Source organism: Phoenix dactylifera, chromosome 8, assembly GCF_051530095.1.
Source record: "Phoenix dactylifera cultivar Ajwa chromosome 8, Ajwa_hap1_PhDact_Kaust_v1.1, whole genome shotgun sequence".
NCBI classification, from domain to species: Eukaryota; Viridiplantae; Streptophyta; class Magnoliopsida; order Arecales; family Arecaceae; genus Phoenix; species Phoenix dactylifera.
In genome coordinates this window covers 5,530,732-5,545,421 of record NC_143197.1, presented here as the reverse complement: position 1 = coordinate 5,545,421, position 14,690 = coordinate 5,530,732, and the positions used below count along the sequence as shown (strand labels likewise).

At 37.1% G+C, this 14,690-nt stretch overlaps 1 protein-coding gene across 1 annotated transcript in view; it reads right to left on the bottom strand.

Moving 5' to 3' along the window:
- LOC103702160 (Leucine-rich repeat protein kinase family protein) overlaps positions 1–14,690 on the bottom strand; it is a 39,441-nt gene that overhangs the window by 8,852 nt on the left and 15,899 nt on the right. Inside the window, exons 16-19 of the mRNA XM_008784475.6 lie at positions 13,436–13,926; positions 12,068–12,223; positions 9,665–9,948; positions 7,067–7,118 (exon numbers count right to left, since the gene is read on the bottom strand). Of these exons, the coding sequence (XP_008782697.4) occupies positions 7,067–7,118; positions 9,665–9,948; positions 12,068–12,223; positions 13,436–13,926 (983 nt within the window). The remainder of the gene's footprint in view (positions 1–7,066; positions 7,119–9,664; positions 9,949–12,067; positions 12,224–13,435; positions 13,927–14,690) is intronic.

Below are 14,690 nucleotides of genomic sequence, written 5' to 3'. Positions count from 1 at the left end.
TTCGCAACTATGGTATGCTGAACCGGCCCATACTGGCCGGTTCACCTGTACCGGATCAGTTCCTAACCGGTCCGGTTCCAGCGTGAAAAACGGTTCCGGCTCCAGCCGGAACCGAGCGGTACAAGCTCAGTACCGGTGCTAATCGGACCGGTTCGCACCGGTACCCATGCGTGGGGTAACGCACCTGCGCCCTGGGAACTGCGCGCGGGCGCGGTTCTCCATGCTGGGCAGAGTGCCTGCATGGGCGCAACGGGGAATCGCGCCTGGGCGCAGTTCACCGCACGGGGCATTTAATGCCATAGAGTAGCATTTAACACGGCGGGCGCGCGTCCGCGCATGCCCATGCGCGCTACGCGCTTCGCGGAATTTTTTCCGCGACCACGCTGCCGATTCAGTACCGGTTCAAATCGGTTCAAACCAGAACCATACCGATCCATTAGGCGACTAGTACGCCTACCGGTACCGGTACGACGTACCTTGTTCGTATCGTTGAATTTTAAGATTTTAGACGAAAGGAGAAATAATCCTGATACTCCTTACTAGTTTTCAAACTACCGGTTGTTTTATCGTGAAAAGAATATCTATGTTCTTGAAATTTCAGATCGAATATACGATATTATGAAACTTATGATTTGTCGTGAAATAATAGTTCCATAAAAAATTTAATAAAACATAAACTCTATATTTATGAAATTTGCATTTTTGTTATGAAACGATTGATTTCACGATTGATTTACTGTTAAAGACTTATTTATGGACTACGGACTCTATGAAGACATTCGATGTTTTCTTCATGTATGATTTAAGAAAATATGTTATAAAAAAAATATGACTTAAGAAATTTTATTTTAAGAAATATGGTTAAAGGCTCTCAGATAGCTATAACAACCCTATTGAAGGTCAATCGACAACCTGGAGCTAGCATCCAACACAAACGACCCTCTACCGACAGGTATAAAGTTGGTAATCGAAATTATGATACTTCGTCAATTACAATGACAATCCTATCATGGGTACAAAGTGACCATAACACCGAATGCCTGTGAGCAATGTTTTGCACTATGAACTAGCTAAATGACTTATGATTTATGACTATTTATACTATGCACTTGGAACTATATTTATGAAATTAGCATGATTTATGCATATGCAAGAATATGGTTGGTTTATTACTTGTTTTAGTACACTGTTATTGTTAAATGTTCTATTTTGCAATGGTATTTTTTTTAAATGATGCATTGATTAAGGTTGCTAGGAGCGGGGAATGATCCAGCATCGGAGTTTGTGCTAAAAGACTTTTGTAGCAGAATTTTAGTTTATTAGTTGGTTATTGACTTAGTTGATGATTTCATGGATTTCGGGGGTATGGGTTTTTGGCATTGAAATTTGGATTTAGATGCTCTGTATTGGTACCTATTTATTTATTTATTGGATGATAGACTTGGACCCTTTTGTTATTTTTATTTAATATGGATTTGTATATAGGAATAATATTGTTGGCTTCTTGTTGTTGTGGGTGGTAGCATAGCCGTGTTATGTCCTGGATTTGGGGCGTGACAATTCTCTTCTTTGTGCCTATCAAGCCTAAGTTGAAACCCATGTATCTGGGCCATCTCAGTTTTGTTTTGAAGTCCTACTATAGATTCAATAATTTTATACTGCCAAAGAGCTCAAAAGAGTGTACGTGAATGTCAATCAATAGGAGCAAGTTTGAGGCAATGGAACAATAGTTCCAAGATTACAATGCAGAAAGTTCACAAAGTGGAGGAACAATACAAGGAGATGAGTGGCAAATTTAGCATTTAATCAGGACAGACAGCTTGATATAAACAGATGAAGAAATAAACACCATTATGAACCATGACAAACTTATCATATAGAAACTTCGGATTAAATAAAGAAATCCAAAGAAAAAAGAGATAAATTGCATATCAAAATCCAATCCAACCCCTTATAATCATATTTATTTTAAAGCCGTGAACTATTAAACATCACAAGCCCAAACTTGAATCATGAATCCAAAACTTGGTAAATGTGCTCCCTGGCAACTTAATGACCAGGAGGCATGGCATATGACCTTCCAGATTTTCATATATGACCAATAAGTAAAAAAATAAGAAGTCATATAATGAGCTAGACAACATAGTAAGTAATGAATACCCTAACTATATAATTCATGTAATAATATAAGATACAAAGTAAAACATAAATTACCACGAAATAGTATAAAGACATAATCAAGTTCATTTTAAAACACAAATTGATTAAAATTCATATCTTTCAAATATTCATATATGTAATCATAAATCCGATTTGAAACGAAACACATTCAACTCTACAGTCTTTAATTATGGCCACACTTATACCCTGCAGCTAGGCCAAAGATAGAACCATACTTATACCCTGCGAAGTGGGCCTAAATACCATATTTATACCCTGTGGCAAGGCCAAAATAGAATCAATGAGCTCAATAATAATCGAAGTGCCAATGCATAACCCTCAATTGGCAGAATTCAGAATATAGTTAGGCTGAGAGTTAAAATCTGATACATATCAAAATTCTTTTACAAAATACATATATATCATAATCCAATCAAAAGATGCATACACGATGTAAGACCAGTAAACAATATAACAATAGTCCAAAAATTATTACTCCATATTACATATCTATTTTTCATTCAAAACAACATCTCATAAAATTCATAAATCATATAAAAATCATTTAACAATTTATTCAATGTAAAAATAATATTATATAAATAAAAAATTTTAAAAAGACAGATAATTACTTACCTTACACGAACAACGAGCAGACAATCCAACTAATCCTGACTCCTTCAGAACCTAATATCCGAAATTGCATTATTATTTGTTCATGATTAATTTAAAAAATAAAAATCCTAAGTTTTGATATCCTTATAGGGCTGACTAAGCAGAAGTGCCTGATACTTCGGTCTGTCCGATCAAAATAAAATTTATTTGTTCATACTCAGACTAGGATACAGATGGTTCAATAGGGATCAGAAGTGACCAATTCTAATAGTATCTGAAAAAGGCCAAGATGGGAGGGTGGCACGCCCCCCGATGACTATGGATCAGGGCCCTTCACCAAGGTTGATCCAAAATCACTAAGAGGAGTACCTTACTGGATCCAACATCTCTAGAGAGAGTAGAGAGAGTCTAGGTAGAGAGAGAAACAAGAGAGTGAGAAAAGAAGGGGAAGAGAGAGAAGAGAGAGAAAATAGAGTTCTCTCGAGAGAGAAAAGGTGGCTGCGGTGGTGCTTGGGGCCGGAACCCATAGCCGGCCAACAGGCGACCTGCGGTGACTAGCAGCCGGCAGCGCCAAAATGGATCAAAATAGGGGTTCCGACCCCTTAAACCATGGAACCAACGCATCCCGATCACCGGAGCTCCGGCCACAGCTTCCAGCCATTGCGAGGGATCAAGAAAAGCCACCGGCGACAAGTGCTGGCAATGGAGGTAGCCGGAATCGGAAGAAAACAAGGTCAGTTTTTGAAAACAGAGAAAAACAGGGCATTGCCTTTCTCGGCCAAATTTCGGCGATCATCAACCGAATTCGAGGTTTTAAAAGGTTTGAAAAGAAGAGGAGAAAGGTAAATTGAAGATGGACGAATTCTTTACCTAATTTTCGGCAGCAATTAGACGTGGCGACGACACGAATGGCGACTAGCATTCAGAGAGGAAACATGAAGAGAACGTTGACAGTGAGCTCAAATCGGGTTGGATATCCAATGGGGGTGAGAGAGGAGTCGAAGAGGGCCTCTAAATAGGCCCAGTTGCGACCGAAATCCGGCTTAGAGTTGAATTTCGTTCGACCATCTTGGAGAGGAAGACGACTCCCATCGGAAGTCTCTTCCTCCTTCGCACGTGCACGAAGGACTAGGCCAAATACTTTGGGCCGGTCAAAGGGAACGAGCCCAAATACTGGGTATCACAACTTCCCTTATGGATATGGTATCAGCAACTTCCCTTATGGATATGGTGCCAACTACTTCCCTTATAGATATTGTGCTTCAGACATGTCATCCACCAATGGCTACTATCCAACGCAGCTCAAAGCAACTTATGGATCGAAATTTTCTGTTGGCATAACCGGATGAGTCACTTCACAATCGCATTATTAGGCAGATGACTCCTAGAGCGACATCTGGGCTATGTACCTTATAGTGGCCCAACGAGCTTACAAAACCAAAGGGCTATATGGATAGAGAATTGGGTTGAGCTCCGTGCAAACGAAGATGACCTCGACACCTACGAGAAACATTGACACTCCACAAGATTTTAGACGTCGGAATGTATTTAAATTAACTCTCTATTCTGCATTTTATTGATTTTTTTTGAATGAAATGATTTATGCACTTTAATTAGATTTATCATCGAAATTATAGTCATTTTATAGACAAAAAAAAAATGCAATAAAAGAAACAATGCTTTAAAGAACATGAAAACACCTCAAAAAATATCAAATTAATGTTTAGATCCTTTTCATTCTCAACTGATAAACAACTTCAGACACTTCAGCAAAATGCATTCTGAAAGTGAATCCTAGGTTCTTCGGTGTTAAGCAGGCTGATTTTTTTTTTTTTTTTTTAAAACCATGGCTGAACCTGATCGGGTTGCCTACGTACCCCTTCATAAGGGGGATCAAGCCATACGTAGTTCTTTTTAAGTTTTAAAACGCAGCGAAAAAATCGAATCAAACAATTTAATTCATGCATGCTTACAAGATCAAATCTAGAAATCAGCACCTTAAGAACACATAGGATTATGCCGGAATCGTTTAAACAATTATGCTAAAACTTTCATGCATGATTAACTATCAGATCTTAAAACTTAAGAACTCTATTCTGATTAATCTCCGAATATCCATCGAATGGATTCTGGAGATAACTCCGTGAGGAGCCCCAAAGGAGGGTAAAACCTCGGGGAATCAGACCTAGACCCTGACTCCAAAATAAAATATTGATGTGGGATTAATACCTTTTATGATGGAAGAAACTTATAGATCTGATCCTTGACTTCGCAGCCACGCACACGAATGGCCTCTATGAGAAGTACACGCGAAGCCCTAGGTAGATCGTCTTCCGCGGGAGTGCTAGCTCGCGCAGGAACGCAGCAATGGCTGAATCTTTCTCCTTTTAAACACTCAACCTTTGATTGTTCTTCAAGGAGATGGAGGATGGATGTGAGGAAGAAGGAGAAGAAGGGATGGAGGCCCTCAGGGAATTTTTTCAGAATTTTTTGAAACCTCTAAATATGGTATGTCTTGAACCCAAGGCATGGGGTCTTTTATAGCCAAAAGATCCCCCCACGTATCACACCTAATTTAGCCAACTAATTTGGCTGATAAAATTCTCAAAAAATTCTGGTGGTTTGACAGCTAAGAGGAGATAAACATATCCAAATTTCGTGCATTTTGGATCCCTAAAAGATAGGAATTCATGCATCCAAAATTCAGCCGCAGACCACCCTATTTCATGCACCATGCAATCCCTACAAATTAGGAAATTCATCTAAATCTTTCTAGAAAGATTTAAGGCGCCATTTTTATAGGAATTATAGCGCACGCCTCCTCTCTTATCACGCCAATTTTTGGCCAAAAATAAAGAGGATAGGCGTAGAAAATATTGGGAATAAATTAAGGTGTCATTCTTCTCCAAGAAGATAAGGATGGGTTCCTAAAATTTAGGGATTCTTCTCCTTATCCAATTCTGATTATTTGGACTCATAATCCTCATCAAATAAGGTCTTCTAATTGATTTGGATCAAGCCCAATCTAATTGGGTCAAGTCCCATCAATTGGGTCAAGCTCAATCTACTTGGGTTGAACCCAATCCAATTAGGTCATACCCTGATGCAGCCCAAATTGAATCCTATTCAATTTGGCTCAACCTAAGCCCAATTTACTCAATCAAATTGAGTTCATTAGCAACCTAATTGCTAATTAGTCCTCCAATAATTTAATAATTATTTTAATGCAACTTTTGCTTTGGATAATTTGTCAATCGAATTGACCAAATTACCCCTGAATGATTCTTAATCATCAATCAGCCATTTGATCAACCTAGAAACTTCTATGCGTATGACCTCATAGGTTCGAACCTAAGCCGGTAGTATAGGAACATCTTCCTATACTAATCGATGTGACCATCTAGCAATGGTACCCGACGTCCGGATAGGCCGAATATATGCGAAGCAAATATTCTGAAACCCTGGACTATGGTTACTGTATAATTCAATCCCTTTGACTCCTAATGCCAGGATGACTTAGAGCTCACTGTCAACCCTATAATTAGTACATCCATTATGTGATTAACTTTAGATATCCCGTGACTCCTCACTGGGATTACCCTGGCCAAGATTTTGCTAAATTAATCACAAGACATTATCTCCTGTTTGCAGGAGGGGTCAATTCCATCTCGACTCACAACTGACTACGCAAGTACTTGACTGCACCCAGTGACCTTCCGTCACTGAATTAGAAATTCAGGTAGTCCGGTACCAAAGTACAGTGAGTTGCTTGCTAGTCACAGGTTGCGATCTCAGGTCAGAGGGCCAAACTTATACCCATATCTACTCGGAACATCTCTTGACAGTAGAGCTTTCCGGAATTGGTCACGTTCAGTGAAATGTACTCCTACACTTCACCTGTATGGCATACCAGTGTCTCCACACTCCTTGGTTAAGAGGACAACCAACGTATATGTCACACAACGACCTAATCTCGATAATGTTGTCGTCCTAGTAACAACATATCATTTGGTCGCGAACAAGTTTAAGGACTCAAAGATAAATCCTCCTTTATCATAACATAAGTCCTAAGGACTTCATCATATAAGAGTTCATTTGAAGATGAAATGATGAATAATGCCAAATAATACTTTATTAATTTGTATTTATAAAAACATTATGAGAGACAGTTTGTTTTGGTAAGTAGTTTGGAATGTAACCCTTTCAGTGCTAGTGGGGAAAAAGGAATATGCTTATCATGTAAATGATGGTTGTGACTTCAGGGGATCAAGATGAACCAACAAATGCTTACCAGATAGGTGATCACGAAGAGTACCGTTTGCCATGAATTCATATACCAACATCTGCAAGGACAAACCACATGAAGATAGGAAATAAGTTATATTTAGAATTTACCATTCAAATGCACACCATAATGGATACTTAGGGAAATACCTGGAGATAATGTTACCATGAATATTAAGCAGCTACTTTTAGGAAAGTATTAACATTCTCATTATATTGCATTAGCAATTTAAAATAAAAATCTTTTACTATTATAATGGGAACTCTCCTGTTTCAAATCCTCCGCCACTTCAACTCCATGTTTCAATTTACCAATACAAGAGGACCCACCGTGCTAAATTGAGAGTTTCTGCAGGGAGTCCAGCACGGCTGAACTCCAGATTCCCAAAGTCCCCTCTCATCATGTGAGTAGCACTTGCAGGATTCTAGTTTTATAAAATGACAACAAGGCCCATTTTGCTGTATAAACTAGAGTGTTGGTCAGTTAGAGGACTCAGTCAAGCTAGATAGATGTGGAAGAAACGACAACATTGAGATGTATGTGTGGTAAGATTAGGGAAAATCCAGTTTGTGGAGGTATAATAGTTGCATAACTTGACGAAAAATTGATGGATAACTAACTTAGATTGTATGGGCATGTGAAGAGAAGATTTGAATAGGCTCATGTAAAAAGAGGTGATCGAGCTGTGTCAGTCATGGAGCAAGAACTAAGCTAGTACTGATGAGAGTTGTGAAAAGGATTTTAAAAAAAAAATTGTGATAACACCAGAGATAACCTTAATAATGAAGAATACAAAAAAATCATCAGGCCAACCACAAATAATTGGGACAACGCTTGATCAATGTGATTGTGTTACTATAAATGTATAAGATTACCATTATCAATATCAATCAAGACTTTACCAAGATCACTATAAATTTATATCATAAAAAATGATGGTGCTGGTTCTGGACCACTTTACCAAAGTATTTTTGATTCAAGAACATATTTAACAAACTAAAAAAACAAAAAGAAATGAGAATTATGTAATACAAGATTGCGCTATCCATGTCAAAGACTTCCTCTTGTCACTGCTTAGAAATGCTCTGTTCAGGCATGAGCAACAAGCCTTGAAATTGTTGCTTATTTGTTGAGACAGTGTTATAGCATATCAAGCACATAACTACACATCACAGTGCACACATGCATACATATGTATTTTACTTATTTATTTACTTGGATCAAGCACACATATGCATACTTGGATATAGCATATCAAGCACACATTGTTGCTTATTTGTTGAGACAGTGTTATAGCATATCAAGCACACATTGTTGCTTATTTGTTGAGACAGTGTTATAGCATATCAAGCACACATATGCATACTTGGATCCATCCATTTATTCTTTGTAAGAGACTGTCCTTCAAATGCTTAACATCTACAGATGCACCCTAGTCCTACTATGGTGACATCCTCATACACAGTCCTATATTGTATATATTGGTTTCATTTATACTTGCTTCTGTAATGTCAATGATACCAGTGCATAGATCATAGCCCGCCCCATGGCCTTCAAGTGAGGCTCTATAGACATGCTGTGAGCGTCAAGCTCCGCACCCCAGCTGTGGTGGCATGTTCATGTGTTCAGTCCTATAACTATATTGTTCGCATTTGTTGGTGAATAATTGACTTTATCAAATTATCAAGTATCAACACTTGCTTTTTCTTGTTTCATGGCACCAGTGCCCTAGATCATAACCCACTGCCCATTGTCGTCAAGTGAGGCTCTAAACACATGCTGTGGGAGACAAGCTCACCATTGAGCTACTCTCACTGTTTGATTGGCTTGCCACAATATCAAGCTTCATAATACTTATCTCTATCACCTGTTTCCTGTTATCTAGATTTGGCAAAATTAACAACTGACTATCGATGATCTCATTACAAGGCAAATTGACTTCTAGAAAATCGAACTGATCAATAATACTACTTCTAGGCATTATTCTTGATTTACCCACTATTCCCGTTATTCTCAAACATTGAGTTCTTTTCTTTTTTTTTGGAATGAAGTGTTCAAGCAAGGATCAGCCCAATTTCTTTGAGACATATCCGTGCCTATTAAACCTCCAATATCCTTTTAGTTGATCATATCACCTTTTGTTGTTTTCTTTTCTTTTGATTCTACAATTTGACGATCCTTATCTTCAATCTTTTAGCTGATTATAGTAAGAAATAAGAAGTGTCCTACTTATAATAAATTTTTCTCTCTTCTTTTTCTTTCTTTCTTTTGTGGGGTTGGAGGAGGTGAAGCTGTTAAAGGTTTGACATAGCAGTCAGGAGATTTATTTAACTAACACGAGAACTAAAACAAGATTGTGCTACTATCCCAAGCTTTCTGCAAAGTGGTTAAGGACGCTTGCTTCTGTTTAATGATAAGCGTCTTTATTAACATAAAACAGGAGATCTATGTCAAAGGAGGACTACTAAGACCGACCAAGCTAATACTAAATCTTGCCATATCCTTTAGGTCAACCATCAACCTGATGGTGTAATTTGAAAGGCAAGTTGAATCCCCAAAACACTGTTGCAAAAAGTAAAATGACTACATATGAAAGAAATATACCTGTTCATCTTCTTCATCGCAATAACCAATCAAAGAAACCAGGTTTCTATGGTGCAACCTTGACAACAACTCTATCTCTGTGAAAAACTCTTTTGAACCCTGCAGAGATCCCTGTTGTGCACGTTTTATGGCTACTACTGTTCCATCAGCTAAAACACCTCTGTAGACCTTTCCATATCCTCCTTGGCCAACTTGAGTGGAGTCGCTGAAATTGTTCGTTGCCAGTGCCATTTCTTCAAAAGTAAAGTCCTTCACACCATCAATCTTAACTGGAATTTTTGACACTGCATATAGGTGGAAAAACTTGTCAGGACACTATAATGATGCCATTTCAAGATGCAGAACAAGTTGCTTGGCTCTTGATGAATTTGTGTAGCAGAATAATAGCCATCATGAAGGTTTTTGACTTACAAGATACACACAAAGAGATACCTATCAAATGATGTGACTTCTAGCATCAATGAGATGAATGTGCATGCGGGAAAGATGTCTAAAGTTAAAGTGAAAATTGAAGTTCAAGTAGAAGGTGCATAAATGTCATGTAGGTATGCCAAGAATGGATGAAATGAGATACTGAACCCATAAACAGATACTATAAACAGCTACATACTGGATCGACAAAACTTTAAAAGGACCAAGTAAACTCTGTAATGATAGAATATCTCAAGAACCACAACCAGCAGTGCAGATTTATGATTGATGAGCATACTTTGCATGCTTGGTCTCCTACAGGACAACAATATTGTGCTCTAAGCCTCTAATACTATTTAATGTCAGGAGCAAGTGGTGGAGGAAATACAGTTTTGCAGTATATACTAAATAGGGAGGAGGATAAATTAACTTGGAAGATGAATGATATGGGAGTCTTCCCCACTGCGTTCCTCTATAAATTCATTAATTCTAGGGGAAGCAGATGCAAATTTGCAGCCTCATTATGGTCTCTTTGGGTGCCTCTAAAGATGAAGTGCTTCTTGTGGTTATGCTGGAAAGGAAAACTCAGCACTAGAGACAATCTCAGGAAAAAACTTGGTAAGAACATTGGAGGCTGTGTTCTTTGTCAGCAAGCTCTTGAAACTGTGGGTCATCCTTTCTCCAATTGTCAGTTCTTCCCTACTAACTGGAAGGGCAATCTGCTCATCTTTAGGAGTTATGCATCCTCAATCCAGCTTTGAGCACCTTTGTCTTGTCAGGAGAAGAGAAATTTCACAAAGCCTTCACAACATATTGTTTTGAATTTTTGATGTTACTTGCAGGGATGGCATGGGTATGTTGGAGAGAGAAATTCCAGAATCTTCCCCAACAAGTCTCTTCCATTGATGGCTTCAGAAGGCCTTGGCTTATTTATGATTGGTCAACTGTTTGCAACAATAAGCCTTCTATCTTATTTTGGAGATATCCGGTCCAAATCAATAGTATACAAGGAAAGCTTCCAAAAGATTGAATGATGATTTTTCCTTATGTTAACACCCCTGAAAATGATCTTTGTTTTTCCCACTCAAAACCTTGATTCACAGCTGATGTAAATTTTTCTGAATTATAATAAAGGCCAGGTGGCTGTCTTTTTCTCCCTTTTCATAAATAGGGAGGATATATAAACAAATACTGCCATCATATACTATAACCCCTTATATGTGTCTCTCAGAGTTAATACATAAGCTGATAGTGTGTGCAAAATTGCAAATATGCTACAGCCATGCACAACTTGTGTCACTAACAACAATCATGAAACAATGATTAAAATCACCATCAATGAAAAGTAATGCCATATCATTAATTTACCTATCTCTCTATGTGAACGAATTTGATCAAGCAAAGGCAGTATATCATCACGCAGTCATCAAGTGGTATTAGCAAATCATGAGAGAGTAATTGCTCTGCAGGTTTCTTGGGGTGAATATATATTTCTATTTACAATTGATGTTGATATATGCAATGAAATAAACTAAAACAATTTTGGTGTACTAGTCACAACTATATTGCCATAACAACAATTGCTTTTTCTATTAAGTTTAAAAAGTGGCTACAAATTTATTACATTTGACTAAGCTTTCTAGGTTGTGTCATGATGGCACCTACAAATTATGTAGTTCATTAAGTGATAACAAATTGTGAATCACAAAATAAATTCAAGAATCTTTGCACCAAAGATCTTCATAAGGATAGCTTAAGTTAAGAAAATGGAATAAACCAAAAAAAAAAATGTATGACAGCAACCTGGCACTTGCAAAAAAAGAAAAAACAACTCAAAGCACTTAATTTTTAAGCATTTTTAAACAATGTCAGAATACTGTTGTCTTGTAATGATTTCAATAGACATTTCACCTGATACATAATTTTCACCTACTTCATTCATAGCCAAGAATCATTAACTAAATGATTACTAATTATAGTCCAGGGGCTTACATGAGCGCTTTTTAGGAACCAGACGATATTTAGAGTGCCTTCTCAATATAAGCATTGTTATAACTGCAGATAGAGTAGCTGCACCAGCAATTGCTCCTAACACAATGCCAACCATGGCACCTGTGCTTAAATTGGACTTTGAAGGATTTGATATCGCTGCAGCGATAAAATGGAATCAATAATCAGATATTAGTTTATATTATCATTTGAAATGGTCAGCCATAAAGCTTCACTAAATTTATTCAAACAGAATTTGATAAAAGCAATTTGAAACTTTTGTCCTTAGAAAAAGCACAGTAACATTTTCTCGCTGTCAAAAGATTATGATGTTTCATCAAATGTTACTTACACTTGCCTTTCTGAAGAAGGTGTGGAGTCTCTTATTCAGCAAAAAGAAATATGTAAACAAGTAAATAGAAACTGAACTACCACAATATTAGATTTAAAAATATGGGCCAACAAAACACTAATGAAAATTTCTTTCTACTGATAGAAGAGAAAACATTCTGTCAAAAAAAAAAGGAGAAAAAACATCAGAGAGCACATCCTTCACTTAATCAGCTCAGTTGAAACCCTGTGGCTATATATCAAAAAGATACTATATGGTGCTGCTTAATAGAGTGAACAAGGTTGAGCACACCAACCATCTTGACGTGGTAGAAGCTGGAGATTCAAGGCAATAAATCTAATAACATAAATAGAATATCAAGTACATAATTTAGAATGGATAAAAAAAAAACTTCAACTCCAAATTATGCCTCACGTCTTCAAAGATGAGCATGTAACTTATTCAAAAAGATATACTTGAAAGATTCTTCAAAAGTATCGTGTACAGGTGCTTTTAAACAGGTGTTTTTAACCAACTCAGAACCATTAGCTATTAAAGAAACAGATCTTTTACTTTGATGATGAATTTCATGGACTACTGACATTCAGATGAGGCAATGAAGAACCTTGGAAATCTGTCTTATGCATTGGAGATGGAACAATCATGGTTCATGTTGTCAGATTCTAAATTCCTTTAAATGATATTCCCGTGCAAATTTTCCCATCTTCATTGCATTTTAATTATATAAAATCTTCTCTTACTCTTTGAAGAATATTCTTGAATTTGTTGAATTCTACTTCATCAACAGATTTATTGAAATGGTTTAAATTTCTCTTACATATACACCAACAGTATCACAAATTTATACCATGTTGTTATTAAATATGGTTATTTTTAGAAAATCTGAAATGTCAATCCAGACTCCTGATTTTGTCTGTAAATTGTATATTCCCCAATAACAAGTTTTTAAAAAACATCTTTTGCGAGTGTGTTAAGCGCACATAAACATTTAGTTGTCAAACATTATCTTCATGACATACCAGATTCATAAGATCCAAGAGTAAAATTAAGAAGTTCATATGGTCCAAAAATATCTGAGTCTGGAATCTCCCATCCTGTGAACATGCTTCGTATTCGTCTGACCTCACTTGCAGTAAATAAATTTGTATTGTTGGGAAATAACTTCAAGTACATCCTTAGCCTTGGACCTTCTTCCCACAAAAATGAAGCAATGTACAACTGAGAAAGAGACAACCGAAGACCGGATGTTAAGTATTCCTCAAAATCATAGACGTATGGCCGGAAATCTGACAACCCTGGGCTTTTTAGCCGATATCCAACTTTAAGTGGGGCAGCACAAAAACATGGAAAAGGAGATGATGGATTAATTTCAAAATCTGAATCTGTAGAGCATGGATTGCAGCTTGTTTTGGAGTTTGTTAAGCTTCCAGGAGCTTGTACATTCTGAGGCTGACAGAACTCGACTATGTTGAGTTGGCTTGCATTTGCACATACAGGATTCCCAGCTAGCCTGGATATGATGTTAGAGTAAAAATGGGAGTCATAAACAAGAATCAACAAATTAAAGAATCATTAGACATGCAAAGAAAAGCATCGCACCACAAACTACAAATAAAAATAGAAAGCATATATGACAAGTTTGAAAATTTAGTTTTGGCCCTTGTCTGCAATTTGCAGTTTAATGTGCATATTGTGCCAATGAATGTTAACACTACAATCTGAGAGAACAATTACAGCTAAAAATAAGTTTTATACATCAGTATGTATGCATATGGCTGGGTTTAATAGCTTGGGGTATATTGAAGAAGCTTATACAAAGTACTGGAATCACCTAAATGCCCCTTGTTTGTATGTTGAACATGTAAGATGCTGATGATGTATTAGAATTATTAAATCTCAAAACAGCATATGTTCTTTAAATTAAATGAATATAAAAACACAAATACTTGAAATGAGCTATGCCCTGAGCCAAAATGCAAGATTAGCCCCCCCACCCCAATGTTCTCCCTCTCGCTCTCCTGCTCCCTCCCATGCTCACATTCTGCTGGATCCCATGGGATCTTCCCAAACCGGCGTTAATAGGATAAATTAACTTGGAATAAAATAAAGGCCAAAAGTCAAAAGAACTGCACATATTTGAAATAAACTAAAAATTGCATATGCTATTTAAACTATTTATTTGACCAATATATAAATATAAGGAAATAATGCATATGCAGGTAGAGTTATTCTCTCTTGCCACACCTCCCAACAGTGGAAGAAGCTGACCTCCAA